Source organism: Nannobrachium achirus (assembly GCF_963921795.1).
Source record: "Nannobrachium achirus genome assembly, chromosome: 21".
Lineage (NCBI taxonomy): Eukaryota > Metazoa > Chordata > Actinopteri > Myctophiformes > Myctophidae > Nannobrachium > Nannobrachium achirus.
In genome coordinates this window covers 40,617,592-40,638,884 of record NC_137828.1, presented here as the reverse complement: position 1 = coordinate 40,638,884, position 21,293 = coordinate 40,617,592, and the positions used below count along the sequence as shown (strand labels likewise).

General features: G+C 43.4%; 1 protein-coding gene across 1 annotated transcript in view; it reads left to right on the top strand.

Moving 5' to 3' along the window:
* Positions 1–9,812: 9,812 nt before the first annotated feature.
* The window catches only part of LOC308306729 (collectin-12-like), a gene marked incomplete at both ends in the record, with an annotated part of 69,264 nt that continues 57,783 nt past the window's right edge, over positions 9,813–21,293 (top strand). The window contains one exon of the mRNA XM_080751773.1: positions 9,813–9,873. Coding sequence (XP_080607899.1) covers positions 9,813–9,873 — 61 coding nt within the window. The remainder of the gene's footprint in view (positions 9,874–21,293) is intronic.

The window sequence follows — 21,293 nt, the reverse complement described above, 5'->3', positions numbered from 1 at the left end:
ACGGCATAGAGTTAGGGGCGGTATTCCTTACGTCCTAGACGACTACCTATGAGTTGAAGTCGATGTAAAGGGGGCGTGAATGGGCTTGGAAGTGGGATGCGGCAATAGGAGGAATGTATATAAGATGGGCTATACTGACTGTACTGTTAAGATTAAATACAAAAACAAACTATCACACAGTACACATAGACCTGCCTGTGCATGCTTGTTTGAGCTGCACACCCGCCCGCACATAACGTGCGTATGAATGAGTGCTTACGTCGCGTATCGATCAAACACCATTCACATCGGCCGTTTCAGACGGGGGACTATTAACATATCAAAATAAAGGCTGAGTGTTAACAGCGGGAATTAACATATAGGAATCAGACTGGCTGCGGTGATTGCGGTCTCTCCTCTCCTCCGGCCCGCAGTGCACTGGCTGTAAGCGGCTGAGTCTGAAAACCGCTACACTTCCTCAAACTGGTTCAAAGCTTGAACGGGTACCTGATTTGCTTGTCTCGTTAGACCCACCGCCACCCCCCACCTCCGACTCTCATTGGCTTGGTACTGCCTGATACCAGAGAAACTATAGGTTCATATTACAACACCGGACCAAAAGAAGCAGTCCGCTCAGAGAGTGGGTGGGTCTATGGGCTGGATCCAGGCAAGCAATAACCCACTTATCTCCCCTAGTCAAAGTTATCAGTTTGAATGAATGTAGAATTATTATGCAGGATATATATTGCTTTTAGATATCAGTGCACTCTCTCACACTTCTGCCAGTGTGCCTGTGCCTAAGGTTGCCTACCTCCGGTCTAGACTGTCCTTATTGAGCGGTGGTTACACCGTCTCCTATACGTGGCGTGCGTGTCTGTCTGTATGTAGCCTGCAGCACACATGTTAAGAGAGGGGTGCTGTTGTTCAGGCCAGCCGGCCAGGCACACTCACACTCACATTCACACATACACATACACACACGCACGCACGCGCGCACGCACACACACACACACACACACACACACACACACACACACACACACACACACACACACACACACACACACACACACACACACACACACGCAGCCTCCACCGCTCAGTTCACACAAGTGTGATTTTTTTAAAGGATAGAACCCAAGCACTTGTGCTTGCATACTACTACTTTGACATTCAGGTGCACTCTCTCCGCACACGCACGCAAGCACGCACTGCACGCACGCACGCACGCACGCAGCACACACACACACACACACACACACACACACTTTCCTTTGTCTCTTTCCCTCACTCACTCACTGTCACACTCACACTCTCTTTCTCTCACACACACATACACAGTTAAACACACAATGTGAGAGTCATCACATGGACACACAAGCTTGTGGTGTTTTGGAATAAGATAAGATAAGGGGGGATCTGGCCAATTTCTCTGTTTCTCATTACACTAAAGGGTTTGTGCCTTTCATCCTTTGATCAGTGATCTCCATCAGGCCTGGCCAGAGATTAAGGACACAGCTGAATGCCATTTGTACCTTGTTGAGTTTAGTGGAAATGGCCTTTAGTTGAAATAAAATGAAACTAAAATTATATTGTCTATATTTAGGCACCGCATTGACTGCTGTTACCTGCTATTGAAGTAAGTCCAAGTTGAAAAAAACAACAACAACAACAACAACAACATTATAGTCTTTTGTCTTCTTGTGTCTGCGTGAATGGTATATTTTGTAAAACAAGTAACATATAATGTCGCCGTTTCAGTGACGTTCCACTCCCTACCTCCCCAAAACCTTTGAAATTATCTTTAATGGGTACCAGATTTTTCACCCGGGGACAAGATTGCCATCTAGCCCAGTAATTCAATCTCATCTCCGGCCGTATACAGCAACACTGGCTGCAGTGCACAACGTCCGGGGGTCCAGTACTGCACTGGAATGTATACCAGCTCACACACCCACCCATGCGCGCGTGCACACACACGGTACACACACACACACACGCACGCACACACACTGACACACACCACACACACACACACACACACACACTGACACATGTACACAGATTACACACACACGTGCACACACATGGATACAAGAAGAGTGGGCACCTCGATGTAAAATTTGCTATTTTGTCCAAAATGTTACAAAATTAAATATTTTAAGTAATTTAAAGTAGGCCTATAGCCTAGAGACATATGTGAACATGCACATCATTATCATACTTAAATGTACCCTTCAACTTTTTGTTTATAGACAAAATTATTGGATATTCATAGCCTGATTTCAGACTCAGCTCACGCTTTTGTCTGAAACTGTGCCCTATTCTGAGCGATTTACGGGGGAGGGACTTTTTGCGAGCGTGCATGCGCGCGAGTGATCGCGATGCACGGTGATCGCGATGCACGGTGATCGCGACGCACGGTGAACGCGATGCACGGTCGCGGCGTGTCTCTGTCTGTTCCAGTGACTGCTTCCACACAGAATTGCGACCAGAAAAATTTAATCAACATTAACAGCTTGGTGAAATCAGCGCGCGTGCGCGTGTGTGTGCCTGCCTCAGCCTGCCTGTGTGTGTGAACTTCGTTTGAATCGTTTCAACTGCATGCTGCGCGATTGGATATTCGTTAAACCCACCCCCACCCCCCGCGCTCATTGGAGCAGCCGCAGTTTTTGGCTGCTAAACTGCCGATTCATGTACTCAGCTCCAGACCAGAGAAACAGTCCACTCTGAGAGTGGGCGGGGTCTATGGTCTAGAACCAGGCAAGGATATTCAGGTTTTGTAGCAATTTTAGCGACTAGGAATATTACTCCTTAATTGTGATTTTTGAGCGGTGGTCAGCCGCTCAACTTTGTCCGTGGCTATGTGATCTATGTTAGTCCGTATGAGTATTGGTGCAATACCGCTGTTGACCAGCCTGTACTCACACACACACACACACACACACACACACGCACGCACGCACACACCCACCCACCACACCCCACCCCACACACCCACCACCGCTCATACTTCAAACATGGGTTAGATTTTTGGAGCGGTGAAAGCGCTCCCAATAGACAGGTATGTCCATGGGTATGTGGGTGGCTGGCTGGCTGGCTGGCTGGCCGTGTCTGTAGCCTGGCAATACCTTGAGTGGCCACACACAACACACTAGTTAAAGGAGGGCGCTGTTTTGTGCAGGCCAGGCACACTCACCACTCACTCACACGCGCACGCAACACACACACACACACACACACACACACACACACACACACACACACACACACACACACACACACACACACACACACACACACACACACACACACACACACACACACGCGCACGCACATAGAACACAGAATCAAAAACATAGATCTAGAACATATAGAATCAAAAACAGAGATCTAGAACACAGAATCAAAAACATAGATCTGAACACAGAATCAAAAACATAGATCTAGAACACATAGACTCAAAAACATAGATCTAGAACATATAGAATCAAAAACATAGATCTAGAACACATAGAATGTAAAAACAGACCTAGAACACAGAATCAAAAACATAGATCTAGAACACATAGAATCAAAAACATAGATATAGAACACAGAATCAAAAACATAGATCTAGAACACAGAATCAAAAACATATATCTAGAACATATAGAATCAAAAATAGAACACATAGAATCAAAAACATAGATCTAGAACACATAGAATCAAAAACATAGATCTAGAACACATAGAAACATAGAATCAAAAACATAGATCTAGAACACATAGAATCAAAAACATAGATCTAGAACATATAGAATCAAAAACATAGATCTAGAACACAGAATCAAAAACATAGATATAGAACACATAGAATCACAAACAGACACACACACACACACACACACACACACACACACACACACACACACACACACACACACACACACACACACACACACATGGGTATAGCTGCTCAGATTCACCGCTCCACTTCGAACCGAGGTTTGATTTTTTACTCAATGCCAAGTGCCAAAATGGCTCCAAGGTAGATGTGCCATGATTTTGTATGTTTTTCTTTACTATGCAATGAATTTTCTTTTTTTTTTTCTTCTTTTTTTCCCCCCCACAGAAACAGACACAGTTGTTGTGATTCAGTGGCAAAAATGTTTTTGTCAATCAGACAAATGGTTCCAGAGATAGAGCTGTTTGAATCAAAAAAAGTGTCCATCCACTAGAATGAACACACATTTTCTCAATCAGCTAAAAGAGGGAACCAACACACAAACAGAGAAAAACATCTCTCTGATCTCAGGTCATTTTGACATCTTTAAAAAAATAATAATAATAATAATAATTAAATATTATAGCCTTTGATCTAAAGACGTCAAAGACGTCATTGGCACACAGGGCCCATTGAAAAAAGCAGTCATGAGACGTCATTGGCATTGAGTGAGTTTAACATTTGACCAAATAGCCATGCCCACTCTTCCTGTAGTGTACCGCGCATGCACACACACAAACAAACACACACACACACACACACACACACACACACACACACACACACACACACACACACAGAGGAGTGCTAGTGCAAGGCTGCTCTGAATATCTGAATATTTTGAAAATAGCAGATCTATGTCGCAGTGTAGGCTAATGCGCTGAGCTTGTAAATCTGCTATTTTCAAACAGGGCTATATAAAATAGGGCTAAAGTGTTTAATGTATGTTTTGTAGTCTATCATAATGTATATCTGCAAAGTAGGCCTATTAGCCTAACTATAGCAACTAAAGTCTTCAAATAATTGTAGTTGTGCTATGTAGGGTCTATAGTAAAGTAGAATATCTGTATCCGAGATGTAGTGGAGTAGTAGAACTAAAAGTAGCCTACTGAAAATTGGAAATACAATTAGGTAAGTACAAATACCTCACCATTAGCCTACTTGAGTAAATGTACTTAGTTACTTACACCACTGCAGACAGACAGACCTCACACTACTACACAGACACTGCAGTAGGAGGACCGTTTTCCTCTATTTCTGACTGTACAGCGCTACAACACTTCTATGGTCTGGAACCAGGCAAGGATATTCAGGTTTTGTAGCAATTTTAGCGACTAGAAATATTACTCCTTAATTGTGATTTTTGAGCGGTGGTCAGCCGCTCAACTTTGTCCGTGGCTATGTGATCTATGTTAGTCCGTATGAGTATTGGTGCAATACCGCTGTTGACCAGCCTGTACTCACACACACACACACACACACACACACGCACGCACGCACACACCCACCCACCACACCCCACCCCACACACCCACCACCGCTACTTCAAACATGGGTTAGATTTTTGGAGCGGTGAAAGCGCTCCCAATAGACAGGTATGTCCATGGGTATGTGGGTGGCTGGCTGGCTGGCTGGCTGGCCGTGTCTGTAGCCTGGCAATACCTTGAGTGGCCACACACAACACACTAGTTAAAGGAGGGCGCTGTTTTGTGCAGGCCAGGCACACTCACCACTCACTCACACGCGCACGCAACACACACACACACACACACACACACACACACACACACACACACACACACACACACACACACACGCACGCACATAGAACACAGAATCAAAAACATAGATCTAGAACATATAGAATCAAAAACAGAGATCTAGAACACAGAATCAAAAACATAGATCTGAACACAGAATCAAAAACATAGATCTAGAACACATAGACTCAAAAACATAGATCTAGAACATATAGAATCAAAAACATAGATCTAGAACACATAGAATGTAAAAACAGACCTAGAACACAGAATCAAAAACATAGATCTAGAACACATAGAATCAAAAACATCTATACTATAATTTTGCGAATGTCTGTCTGTCTGAGTGAGTGAGTGAGTGTCTGTCTGTCTGTATGAAACAGCGTTTCTCCTCGGTGGCTCGAGCAATTGATCTGAAATCGCATCACCATCAGCATATGAACACACCTGACATAACTGTGAAGCCCGTTTGTCACTTTCACAAATCGTATGCTGTATAATAGCATTTTTATGGTGTATCTATATCTATTTAGCCTACAGTACCTTTTGTGACCACACATGTTAAGGGAGGGGCGCTGTTGTTCAGGCCATGCACAATCACACACAAACCCACACACACACACACACACACACACACACACACACACACACACACACACACAGGGGGGGGAGTAAGGGCTAGTAGATATAGAACACAGAATCAAAAACATAGATCTAGAACACAGAATCAAAAACATATATCTAGAACATATAGAATCAAAAACATATAGAACACATAGAATCAAAAACATAGATCTAGAACACATAGAATCAAAAACATAGATCTAGAACACATAGAAACATAGAATCAAAAACATAGATCTAGAACACATAGAATCAAAAACATAGATCTAGAACATATAGAATCAAAAACATAGATCTAGAACACAGAATCAAAAACATAGATATAGAACACATAGAATCACAAACAGACACACACACACACACACACACACACACACACACACACACACACACACACACACACACACACACACACACACACACACACATGGGTATAGCTGCTCAGATTCACCGCTCCACTTCGAACCGAGGTTTGATTTTTTACTCAATGCCAAGTGCCAAAATGGCTCCAAGGTAGATGTGCCATGATTTTGTATGTTTTTCTTTACTATGCAATGAATTTTCTTTTTTTTTTTCTTCTTTTTTTTCCCCCCACAGAAACAGACACAGTTGTTGTGATTCAGTGGCAAAAATGTTTTTGTCAATCAGACAAATGGTTCCAGAGATAGAGCTGTTTGAATCAAAAAAAGTGTCCATCCACTAGAATGAACACACATTTTCTCAATCAGCTAAAAGAGGGAACCAACACACAAACAGAGAAAAACATCTCTCTGATCTCAGGTCATTTTGACATCTTTAAAAAAAAAATAATAATAATAATAATTAAATATTATAGCCTTTGATCTAAAGACGTCAAAGACGTCATTGGCACACAGGGCCCATTGAAAAAAGCAGTCATGAGACGTCATTGGCATTGAGTGAGTTTAACATTTGACCAAATAGCCATGCCCACTCTTCCTGTAGTGTACCGCGCATGCACACACACAAACAAACACACACACACACACACACACACACACACACACACACGGAGGAGTGCTAGTGCAAGGCTGCTCTGAATATCTGAATATTTTGAAAATAGCAGATCTATGTCGCAGTGTAGGCTAATGCGCTGAGCTTGTAAATCTGCTATTTTCAAACAGGGCTATATAAAATAGGGCTAAAGTGTTTAATGTATGTTTTGTAGTCTATCATAATGTATATCTGCAAAGTAGGCCTATTAGCCTAACTATAGCAACTAAAGTCTTCAAATAATTGTAGTTGTGCTATGTAGGGTCTATAGTAAAGTAGAATATCTGTATCCGAGATGTAGTGGAGTAGTAGAACTAAAAGTAGCCTACTGAAAATTGGAAATACAATTAGGTAAGTACAAATACCTCACCATTAGCCTACTTGAGTAAATGTACTTAGTTACTTACACCACTGCAGACAGACAGACCTCACACTACTACACAGACACTGCAGTAGGAGGACCGTTTTCCTCTATTTCTGACTGTACAGCGCTACAACACTTGAGGAGGCTTTTGGGGGAGAGGCGAATAAAACTGTATAAACAATAACCGTGAGCTAAGAGCAAGTTAGAAACATCCACAATGATGGGCTTCTGATTCTGATGGACGGAGTACTCTAATAACGCGAAGGAAAGGCGGCTTATGAGAACTTGTGACGTTTTAGAGAGAGTTGGTCGTTCTTCCATCTTCCGCGAAACGGCGTTGGTTTCTCCTTTCGGTTACAACTGGATGTTGGGATGCGCAGAAAGTGACAGAGACCCCAATCTGTTCTATAGTATCCTCACAGAGTTTACACAACGCAATGAAAGGTACGTATTTATAGCCTTCTGCTGACTGTACGTTGATGAACATTGAACAATGTTGTCTTTGTTTGTTTGTATTCTTCTGACTTAGTGACTTGTGTGCGTGCGTTAAATCTCAGCGGTCCGTGGAACTGATGGAGTCATGCACTCACATCTGGAGGACATTTACCATAGCCTCGTACATAACTTTGTTGAAGTTGAGCTGTATTATGAAATAGGCTAGTTAATTTGTTTTCCACCACCGGTTGCGTCATGTTAATGGTGCAAGAAGCGTTAGAAGCCTAAAAGTCAAATTCGATAGTGTCTATTTATGTTCTGCTCACGTCTTTAGAATGTGGAGCTAACGTACATGCATTATTTGTAGGCTAAATTATGTCTGTTTATTCGTGGAGGTTGGAATCCAACGGTTGGATTGTGAAACACATTAACTACAATATAATATGGCCAAATGATGGAGGACTGTTCAGTGTTGTGATGGAAGAATCACTGTCATTGAGCAATGAGTATCTATAGTGCATGAACAGGCTATAGTGCCTGGCTGGGTTGGTTGATTATTGATTGATTGATTGATTGATTGATTGATTGCCTTTAACTATTAACAGTTTGCAAATAGTACAGTGGTACGATTATACAATGATGTTAAAAGGATAACACAAAAAGCCCAAGATGGCTTGTTTCCATTGTAGGACTATGTATTCAATTCATCAAGATATTTGAAGGAATACAATAGCATTCAAGAAATCATCCAATAAAAACAGTGTGTGTGTGTGTGTGTGTGTGTGTGTGTGTGTGTGTGTGTGTGTGTGGGTGTGGGTGGTGGTGGGGGGGGTGGGGGGGGGGGGGGAGAGTTGTCTAGGGCCAGTTGCAAATGGTTTCCCTTTAGGGAGATAAATTCCCATAGTCCGTATCAGCTTAGCAAGCATACATATAGGCTATAAGCTGAACACATAGCCTAATATTCTTTTCCCTACAAGTTGATGATAACAGAGATAGCAGCACATAGTTAAAAGGATCACTGGACCTTTTTACTGTGAACCACTGCCGCAGTAGAACGAAGTCACACATTTCACACACTAATTCAAGTAGAACCAATTACATACCGATGGCTATAACCCGGTGGTCTGGCTTTATTACCACTTGTTATATCGTTTTCATGGCGGCACATGAGCCCCCCCCAAGCCCACCTCGTCATCCATCTCTCTCACTGTCCCTCTAGGTCCTCAGCTGTCCCCCCCCCCCCCATAGTGCCCCCTGGTCCGCCCGACACAAAGACCCCCATCTGTTTGCCATTACCCGTGGATATTATCCCCCCTGTCCTGCCCTGGTCTTCAGTGTAGTGTAGAGCAGAGCATAATTAAGGTTTACTGTCAACAACCCGGAGAAACCGCAGCCTGTGGCTTTTACAGCTCTTTGGCCGCTCCTGTCTCTCCTCTCCTCTCCTCTCCTCTCCTCTCCACGCACGCACGCACGCACGCACGCACGCACGCACGCACGCACGCACGCACGCACGCACGCACGCACGCACGCACACACACACACACACACACACACACACACACATGCAGGCTTGACAGCGAGCTGATAGCCGGCGTGACCTTCTTCCTCTATCTGTTGACTCCAGGCTTTAATTGGCTGTCCCCCATCATGGTATTTTGCAGCACCGCCTGTGATCCAGAGGATTTTTTGCTGTGGTCACCTGTAAAAAAGAAAAGAATGTTTGCACACTCTCAGAGTTAAATGAACTCTCAGGGTTTTTACAGTGTGTGGAGTGAAGTCACATTATTCTGACCACTTTAAACACACTTGTCAGTACAGTAGACCCAATGTCTTGTTCATTATATGACCACTTTTGTGACATGTGCGTCTGATTATGCCCACAGACGACTTTGCAGACGAGGAGGAAGTGCAGTCTTTTGGATACAAGAGGTTCGGTAAGTGAAAAGGGAGGCCCCCTGTCTTTCATTTTGAATGATTGTCTGACAACGCCATCTGCTTGGCTATGGTGGAAGACACCACATGTTAATAATCAACACATGAACGTCTTATTATTTTTATTTGAGAGGAAGATCCACATGATATCGGATCCACAAAATTGGAATCCCGACCTGTACATTTATTTTCTGTTTGCTAAATAACCTGGAGAGATGGTGATACTGAACTATTTTTCTTTTTCCTTTTTATTTTACAAAAACATATCGCTTGCACCCACTTTAACCAGTGCTTCCGCTTGTTTGAATATCTGTGTATTTTTATAGATAGGTTGCCCATGAGAAGAACTAGGTGTAAAGTAATATGGTTAACGCACTGCTTTTTTACAAAACAAACAATGTGGTTGTCGGAGCCCTGTCTTTCCTGTGCTTCTGGGTGTCGAGGTCACAGTGATCACCAGTGGTGCAGTGCTCATTGCATGCATTACCACGGCGTCCCACCAGTCTTTAGAGCAATGGCTATAATCCGGTGTCCACCTCACATATCGATCAAAAACAACAACTCACACCTCTTACCAACACTTACAAAAGCTGCAGAGTGTCTCTGCAGCGTGAATGAACATATAGGCTGGAATGACCCAGGCTGGATGCATATCAATGGTCCATTGTGTGACCTGCTAAGTACTGTAGCATACTGTCAGACTTTCTGAAGCAGTCCAAAGACAACGTTTGGATAAAAGTGGCTGTTGGAGTCATGAACTAAATTACAGAGGTGACTTCTGCGGTATAGATGCCGGTCGAAGCTGTTCTGTGCTCATGCGCACGCAAAGTGTGCGTGGCTTGCGTGCAACGTCATTAAAATAGCGTCCCACCAGTTAAAAGATCACCACTACAACATTGCTGGTCACTGATGTGTTTCGTCCCCAGACAGCCCTGGGTTGAACAAAACTGTTTAGAGCAGCTGACAGCCTGTGAACCCGGGGGTCGGACAAGGTCTGGACTTTGCATCAGTCTCCGCCAGGTTGAGGGGAACGACTTATGCTGCACTTTCATTATGTTCAAATCTGTCACTCAAACCTGAGTCAGGTTTACAACACATGCATATACACAAGCATGCATGCACGTGGGCCTACCTACATAATCGCCTAATCGCAATTATTTGAAATAATTGCAATAATGTTTTTGCATAATCATTTCCATTCTGAAAAATGTTCATATATTTAACAGAAAATTTTGAAAATAGCAGATCGACACACTTTGATCGACACACTTTTAGATCAGCTATTTCCACTATGTAATGTCTATTGTTCCAATGTTCAACGACAGAAACACAATTAAATCGTTAATCGTTTTACGGTAATTCATCAATTATTTGAGTGACAATTAGTTGTCAAGTAAAATGTCATAATCGTGACAGCCCTACATGTAAGCATGCACAGCACACAACACACTTGGAGACAGAGATGAGTGTTTCATCATTGTTGCAGTTCATCCAACAATGACTTGAGAGCAGGAGCCTCCATGTCTCTGTGTTTAGGGAGTTGTTCCAGTTATGATTCATTCATATGCAGTCGGGCCGAGTAGACGGATTTGAGGGGGGTGGGGTGGGCCGGACCCCCCTCTGTTTTCCCCCCGGCATCGATGGAGACGAACTCAAACTGTGTTAAAACACAAACCCTCCCTCCATCAAAGTGTCACCCGAGAGGAAGCATCCTGTTTGTCTTTCTCAGAGCGCGTGTGAGGATCACTCGGTAGGGCCAGATTATAGAGCTACAGGGGGAAGAGAGCCAGGCGGGGCCTTTTAGCCTTTTAACTTTATTCAGATGAACTCCCGACTTGGTGGGAGTTGTAAGGAAGAGAGAGGGGCTCTGGCGGAGCCGTTTAACTTGAGCTGAGCAACGCATTCTCGGCGCATTGAATAGGGGGCATAGGAGTTACGTTTCCCGAAACAGCGCTGGCTGAAGTCGGCTTTAGACTGTTAAACGGATCCCTTTTACATTATGTCTTGGGTTTGAGAATGGCACATTCGCACTCCTGGAGTGCGAAAGTGCCAGATGAAACATTTGACGTTCACATTTGTCCCAAGAAGTCACGACAGGCCGTTTGGGGAGTGTGAGAGTGTGTTGAGCTGAGAGTCGTCAGACCCTATGAGGGATATAGGGATGGGACGATAAGCGATATTATCGTTTATCATGATAAAAACACTCACGATAATCGTATTGTGGAGATTTAATTTATTGTGATATCGTCCTCCGTCATGCGCTGGGATCAATTCACCTTTTATTTGCCGAGCTGCATATCTGGTACCACTAACCCTCTATTGGTAAAACGTACTTATAATATACGTACTTGGTAGTATTTTTTTCACTCTCTATCAAATGTCTTTGCCAAAAAATAGGCGATCTACAAGCTCACAATGCGTCGCGTTTGTGAGCTTGTAGATCTTCTATTTTTTGGCAAATGTTCCGCCCCAGGATAATGGATTTTGATTATTGTGATAATATCGTAAATCGCGATTTCTTTTGTCACAATAATCGTGATATGAAATGTTCATATCGTCCCATCCCTAATGAGGGGCATGTCAGCTGTTTGGAGTGGCCCCGTCTGAGGAGCCCACCTCTCCAAACCCAGAGTCCACATTGTGCAAGATGAAGACAGACACATCCATCCATGCAATCCACCTCACACTGCCTCATTCCTCATTGTAATCTCCAACCTCATATAGGAAAAACAAGACTTCTCTTGTTCTCGTTCTCTGTTTCTCTTTCTAGTTTACTGCGTTCTACTGGGAGATGGAACAGTGTTGTAATGTAAATTGTTGACCATTGTTTAAATGCCACTAACCTCAAGAGAGGGAGTCTGGACGCTGCAACATGGTACACTTAATCCTTAAAAAATGAACGAGAGAGAGATAGAATGCAAGCTGCCAGATCTACTGTATGCTCCAGGTTTGCGGGATAAGGTGCGTGTGTGCGTGCGTGTGTGGTGGGGGAGCTGGTGGGATTTCAGACATGGACATGCCTTGACATCATCTGCGTAGAAGGAATGCGTTTGAAAGAGATAAACGTACAATCGAATGCCCTAGATGGTTCTCTAAATCTGCCAAGGCTCTGATGTTGCTTACCAAGATTCATATCCTACATAATATATCCTTCATTTTATGTTTTGGAATCCCAGATTTCTCAGGGAGAGCTAGCGAGTGCAACTCCCAGTGATGTCTTGACCTGAAAGGTTGGGGTAATCTGTAAGGCAGATATAAAAATCACAACATTCTGCCAGAGACAATTCTCTTGTTCGTTCCTCATGGCTCAAACAAGGCAAGCTCAGGTTCACTTCAGATCGTATACCGTTGTGCCAGTGCAGAGCTGAACGCCCGGACCTGGAAATGTCCGTTGCTGAATATTAGAATGTGTAATGTCTAACAAATATGTCTTGAGTAACACTTTGTGACCACATGTTGAAATGTGTTTTTTGGTGGAGTCTTGTACAATTGCTGACACATGTGCTGCGGGGTCACCCCGGCACCAGTTCATCTCTCAGAGTACAGTACGTGTCAGAACAGATATATGTATTAAACACAACAGAATGGACTGTTTCTGATTCAGGCTGCCTCTCTAGCTGTCTAACGTCCGTCCATCCGTCTTCGACCGCTTATCCGGAATCTGGTTTTTCCTAACATACACATGCCAAAAGAGAGGGCATGATGTGTGTGTGTGTGTGTGTGTGTGTGTGTGCGTGTGTGTGTGCGTGCGTGCGTGCGTGCGTGCGTGCGTGCGTGCTTGCGCGTGTGAGTGTGTTCTGGCCTCATACACACACACACGCACACACACGCACGCACACACGCACACGCGCACACACTCACACACACGCTCGCACAGAGGCACTGAGTGAATTCATATGGTAATCCCATCTCTTTTCCTGCCAAATTGAAGCCAGCTCAGAACTGCCTCCCCCGTTTTCAAGGTTTGGACATATTTATTTTTCTGTTGGGGGTTGACATAAGAAGGCCATTAGAATGAGAAGAACTGGCCCCTCTCAGCTTTTTTAGCTGAACACCCCCAGAAGAACTGTGAAATTAAAGAGTTAAGCAGAATGTGACATGAACCTGGATGGAGCGGAGCCTTCTGCTGGCCATCATCACCACTAGCCTGGGCATCGGCCATCCGTTAAAGTATTGTCCAACTCATATCTCATGTGTGCACTAGTGACGTGAACATTTGAGCTGCAGAGTGCGGTGGTGAGTGAGAGTGTCCTTAACTGCATCTCAGGTCCTTAAATGACATCCTCATTTCCTACGCTTGCATCCTTTCCTTGCATGTTGGTCCCTCCCACTGAGGAAGTCACATGAGGAAATGAGAAGAGGAGAGAAGAAAGATATTTTGTTTCGAGAAGTGGGACGCACATTTCTGATGACAGCAACACAGCAACTTTGCCTAAACCTAACCTTAACCCTAACCCTAACCTCAGTGAAACTATGCCTAAACCTAACCCTAACCACCGTCGGGCGGCGAAGCCTGCTGCGGTTGCCGCCCCGGTCCGTGCGGCGATGCCTGCCGCCTGTTGTCGGCGGCAACCGGTCCCCTGCCGGTCCTACTGCCTTCAGTTACTGGCGACGCCGGTGCCATGTGGTGGTGCCGCTGGTCCGTGTGGCTGTGCCTGCCGCGGCTGTTGTCGGCAGTTACCGGCGCCGCCGTGGCTGTTGCTGCTGCCGGAGAATGCACTCACTCCTTCTGCAATAGTGACGATATCTCGGAATAAAGTTCGCCACAACTGATTTCAATTATTTTGATTCCATAGAAGCCAGCATGTCTTCAGCAGGTCACACACTGAAAATAGCTGATCTACAGTACAACTCACAACACGTCGCGCTGCAAAGTGTTTTGAGCTTATAGATCAGGTATTTTTGGTTATTAGTTACTAGTGCCCAAACCGAAGAATTTCGGTTCTTTTTTTCAATCCAATATTTTTTTGTTGTTGCTATTTTACTTACCCTGAGCTGCTAGTAGAGACGTCTTTAATAAAATGAATTAAATAACCGGAGGCCTCGACGAAGCCTGACTACATTTTTTCATCCAGGCCGCCTACCGCGATCTCTTTCCACGGGCCCGTAATCGGGTAACGCCGCCGCATCGCGCCGCCTAATCCAATACATTGTCACATCTTTAGAGACCTTTTTCTCTGAACTGTGTTCCTAGGGCAGCGAAAAAGCCTCCACCTGTGATTTCTTCCACTGGTTGGCCGTAATGTAGAACTGCTGGCAGCAACATAGGTTTAAAATTATAAATCCAACTATAACATCATCATTACATTTTAAAGAGATTTTGCTTTATTTGCTTTATTCCATGCGATAGTGATATCGCTGTGACAACCCCATCTTTCACATGTGCACGCACGCACGCACGCACGCACACACACACGCATGCGCACGCACGCATGCACGCACACGCACACGCACACGCACACGCACGCACGCACGCACGCACGCACGCACGCACGCACGCACGCACACACACACACACACACCTCAGGATCTTTCTCATGTTCCTTGAACGGGGAGGCTGTCAACCAACCCTCTCTCTACCTCTTCATTTCCTTCTCCCACACATCTGGGGTTTTTGAAGTGGGCCTTTGCTCAGGCGACTTGTGGCCGGGGTTGAAAAACCTGGAGTCTCGCAGACGTATTTCCTGCACTTGTTATGGTTTCTCTGCTGCAAAAGGCAAAGGCCCAGAACATTCTACTGAGCCAAGCACAGTGTTCGTTAGTGTCTGTGTCTGTGTGCTCAGGGCCAGCTGTGTCAGCATCAGGGCTCAGTTCTGGCACGGGAATGCACGCTACAGTACCATAGTTCTACACAGTGGTGTAAAATAAGTACATTTAATTAAGTACTGTACTTAAGTATAAGTTATTTGTACTTTACTGGAGTATTTCCAATTTCCAATACTTTTACTTCTACTCCACTACATGTCGGATCCAAATATTGTACTTTTACTTTAGTAAAAGTAACTTTAGTTACTAGTTTTACTAGTTACTTTGCAGATATAAATTCTAATATTATAAAACATACATAAACCACTTTAGCCTTATTTTATACAGTGGCTATTTGAAAATAGCCGATCTACAAGTTCACAATGCACCCGATGTGACACGTTGTAAGCTTGTAGTTCTGCTATTTTCAAACATTTATTTTTTCTTACATTTGGTACTTTAAGTACTTATTGATGTATATACTTTTATGCTTTTGCTCAAGTACATTTTGAATTCCGTACTTCTACTTAACAGAGTATTTCTACATTGCAGTATTGATACTTTTACGGTACTTTTCCCACCACTGGTCCTACGCAAGCGTCTCACCCATCACTTCATTCCTCTCACTGCTATTCACCGCATGTGAAAGCGAATAGTATGGGAGGCGTCGGTATTGTTTTTGGGACAATCAGAAATTGGTGTTGTGTTCATCTGGTGGTTTTTAATGCTTTGCTGTCAGGGTGGCGTTCCCACGGCACTGGCCAGCAAGTCTCTGTGGGCAACTGGGCATAGAATTCCAAGTGTGCAGGAAACACCACTGCACTTGTGTGCTTAAAGGGCCAGTTCACCTCTGAGACAACCAGATCTTATGTTATTGTTGTTTGGGACAAGATCAACACAATCCTGAGTACACAATCATCATATGAGTCATCATGCTGCATCATGTGATGCAAAATGCATCATCATTCATGCTGAAATACTAAAATATCTCAAAACACAGATTAAACACAAAAAATAACTCAGGATTGTGTTGATCGTGTCCCAAACAACAATAAAATAAGATCTGGTTGCCCCAGAGGTGAACTGCCCTTTAAACATATAAAGTAGTCACCATCAGGCAAAAACCTCCAAACGCAGCTTGGAGATCTTCTACTTTTGCTATTTTTTTTATTTGAATCCTGAAAAGTAACAGTTTTGGACATATGAGGTTTCCAGGCATGAGAGGCATGAGATGATATTCATGCCTGTTTTGCTATGTAGTATGTACTTTAATGTGGGTTGCTCATGCTTTTTATGCAGTGCTGTGTTGTGGCTTTCTCCAGTTCTGTCCGTTGGCTCTCAGTAAAAATTCCATAGCAGGTTTTTATTAGTCATTATTGTTGTTGTAATAATGCTGCCTTCCTTAGTGCTTTACCAACCTCACTACTGAAGGTTAAGATTAAGATGTTTGGTTCTCCTTCAGACACCAGAGCTCAAAGTGTTTGTTTCCACTGATGTGTATGTTTGTGCATGTTCCGTGTACGACGTGTGGGTGTGAATACATACATGGGCATCTGACAAGGTCTTTACAACATCAGTGTCTCCAGAAAGGACACTTTTGTGTTTGTCTAATCATATAACACAAGTAATTCTGATTCTGAAGTAATTGTCAAGTTGTAGGGAAGCGATGAAAGCCGTCTGAGCAAGTCTATGAATCTATATACGAAACCAATGAGAATCTCCATCCCACATTTATACAATACTAGAGGTTCGCGGCCCTTCGGGCCGCTCACATCTAGAGTCCACGCCCGCTTCTTTACTAAAAACTTTAAAAAAAAAAAAAAAAAAAAAAAGTTAAAAAAAAGTTTTTTTTGGGGGAACTATTGTGGCGGAACTATTGTGCCGCAGCACGTTTCCGGTCGGACATATTACTGTACTGTACTGTACCGTACTGTACTGTACTGTACTGTACTGTACTGTACTGTACTGTACTGTACTGTACTGTACCATACTGTACTGTCGTGTACTGTACCGTACTGTACCATACTGTACCATACTGTACTGTACTGTACTGTACTGTACTGTACTGTACCGTACTGTACTGTACTGTACCATACTGTTCTGTACCGTGCTGTACTGTACTGTACTGTACTGTACTGTACTGTACCATACTGTACCGTACCGTACTGTACCGTACTGTACTGTACTGTACTGTACCATACTGTACCATACTGTACTGTACCGTACCGTACCGTACTGTACTGTACTGTACTGTACTGTACTGTACTGTGCTGTACTGTACTGTATTGTACCATACTGTGTACCATACTGTACTGTACAGTACAGTACAGTACAGTACCCTTTACTCAAGAGATGGATACAGTCCAGAGGGCAGCTAAGCAATACAAATGTAGGATAGCTCAACATTAAATATGCAGTTTGTTCCAAAATGCAAAATGGTGTAAAATGTTGAGTCTGTAAGATATATACAATAGTTTCAGAAATCCAAACCCCTCAGGTACAGGGTGGCCTGCTCTGTTTGTTTAGGTGGCATGGGATGTGTAGTGTAGTAGGAAAGGCAACGTTAAATATTATGTTGAAATAAAGTGTACAATGGTAGGCCTACTGTTGAATGTTTTTTTTTTTTTTATTATGAAGTTGTTGTAGAACATGGAATGATTTTGGCATCGGTAGCCTAATACTTTTGTGCTTTTACTCAAGTAACACATTCGAAAACAGACGTTACTTGTAACAGAGTACTTTTACCTAAGTAGAAACATTTCAGTACTTTTCCACTCGCAGCGTCAACGGACGTTGCCGTTGGTGTTATACACCGAATCGTGAACTATAGAAAACGGTGCCTGCGATGTTTTGATGTTTTAAATCATGTTTATGTCATTTCTACACAGATGTTGTTTGTTTTAGGTAATTTCTACACACGTTGTTGTTCATAGCTTAAGAGGATAGGATCGAGTAGGGCATGGGAGGGAGAGTACTTTTACCTAAGTAAAAACATTTGAGTAGTTTTGCAACTCAGCATCCACTGATGTTGCTGTTATACTCCGAATCAGCCGCCCCTCTACCCCTCTCCCTCTCAAAGCCGTTCTGAGTAGAGGTCTTCACGGGTCCAGCGCCCGCGAAAAAATAATAGGCCTAATATTTTTTATCATTTTTTAACCCATTTTATAATGGAAATATATATATATATATATATATATATATATATAAAATATATATATATAAATGAATAAATAAAAGACGACAACAGGCAACGTTTTTTTGCTATGTTTGAAAAATAATAGGCCTAATATTTTTTATAATTTTTTAATCCATTTTATAATGGAAATATATATATATAAATACAAATATATATATAAATGAATAAATAAAAAACGACAACAACAGGCAACATATTTTTGCTATGTTTGATTTGTTCTTTTCTTATTTAAATTAAAAAATGAAAACTTCCCCATGGGGTGCTGGAACACCTGCAGCACCCCTAGTTCCCACGCACTGGCAGAGTCCTGCACAGTGGCCACTGTGCCAAATTCACTTTCACTTTCAGCGGTGTGGATGCTCGGAAGCAAAGAAAGTCACCACAGTTTGATTTGATCATTCCTTAGTCAATTATGAAGGGATTTTAAAAATTAAAACTTCTCCATATTGCTTGGGAAGTGTACTTCGCAGAGAAACCGTGGCCTTTGCGATTCGCTAATCGCGGGATTTCGCATCGCGATTTTGGGACGTGCATGGACCCCTAAAGGATTATTTTGTTCCATATTATATAGCCAATGGAATATGACCTGTCAGCAAACAGGTAGGAAAAGTACTACACTCTCTCTACCTCTCTCTCTCTCTCTCTCTCTCTCTCTCTACACTCTCTCTCTCTCTCTCTCTCTCTCTCTCTCTCTCTCTCTCTCTCTCGCCTCTCTCTCTCTCTCTCTCTCTCTCTCTCTCTCGCTAGTTTGTGGACGCCCATATGTGATGTAATTCGCGTCGGAGGACAAAATGGATGATGCAATTGCGAATTGTGCAATAAGCATAAAAACACAAACTATACGGTCATGCAGAGAGACTAAATGTATAAAATGTTGACAGGGCAAAGCGTCCAGGTTAGTCTGTCCTGGTGTGTGTGTTTATGAGAGGTGTTGTCACATATTGTAAATGTAGATACAGTTTGAAGTGAGTGGAAGTGTCTCACCATTGGAATGTTGGTTGGTCAAATGTAGGGATTTGATATAGATGGGTCCCTGCTTCATCTCTCCCTCTGCTAAGGGGTCCTTGGCCTGAAAACGTTGAAGACCCCTGCTATAGGCTATTTTTAGGACCATAGTAGCCGTCTGCTCTGTGTCGTTCTCTCAGGTGCATTCAGCAACCTTTTTTTCACACCTTCCAACTGATCTCCAACCTGACCTGACCTGACCTGACCACATCTGGCAACCACTGAGCTGGAGACAGCAGACCGAGAGAGATGGGAAAGCACTTTGAAGTCACTCACCCAGGGAAACGACTGCTAACATGAGGCACTGCAGTAGTAATGCAGCAGACCTTATAGAAACAGGGGGGAAAGAATGTGATGGAAAGATACTGGGCTTTTAATGTTTGTTTGTTTGTTGCATGCATGTGTGCATGTGTGTGTGCGCGCGCATGCATGTGTGTGTGTGTGTGTGTGTGTGTGTGTGTGTGTGTGTGTGTGTGCGTGTGTGCGTGTGTGCGCATGAGTGTGTTGTGTTGTGTGCCTGTGTGTGCAAGCAGATGTCAGCTCATATACTGTATGTGAGAAATGAAGAAAAAAACACGAAGGCGAAACCTAATCGTCGAAACCTAATCGTCGGGTAAAGGGAAAAACAAAGATTCTTTGGGAGGGCGAAATATTTTTTACTTTTCCATGAAAGGGGACATTTTTGTTGTAGGAGTGGTCTGAAAATAAAAAAGTAAAATACCGGAGTGTACCGGAGGCGAATAGCCATACGGCTTCACTTCCTCCATACAGCTGATTCAAATCACTTAACAAGCACCATGTAATCACCATGCAGAGATTCAGGTGCTACAGGCTCACACCAGCAAGTGATGCCCAACTTTCACGCAAGGGCTCATGGGACACTAGAATGGCGCTGAGTCGGCTCATGGGCCCTTCACAACACTCGACACGGCGACTCGCTCGCTGCCGCTCGCTCGGTGGTGTCTTAACTTTCTCAAGTGGCTCAAGGTCGCCTGAGACGGCGCGCCTCTGTCATGGTCAATGGAAACAAGTGCTCCCGCCCAGAACTCATACACGATTCTAAATCAAGCCTACCGGAGACCTGATCAGTGCCCAGTGCTGCCATGCCCGACTTTGGGCTTGGCTTCTGTAAAATTGCTTGTAAATTAATATTGGTAGTTGCCGTTTGCGTTTATTTTTTAATTTTTTAAACCTGTTCTCAAACATTTGCATGTCAATGACACCCACATTAATGCATTTTTCCGCACACCCCCATCTGGAAAAAAAAACATATTCATATATATTCCAAATATTTAACTTTTTCTGTTCAAGGTCTTTTTGTGAAAATAGCAGCTCTTGTAGCTTGTAGATTGGTTATTTTCAAATAGTCAATGTAAATGTTTAATGTACTGTAGCCTATAATCGCTTCTTTTGGGATTGTTTTCATAGACCAACCTGGCTTGTGTGCTTATTTCTCTCGCAAAAGTCTGGCACAAA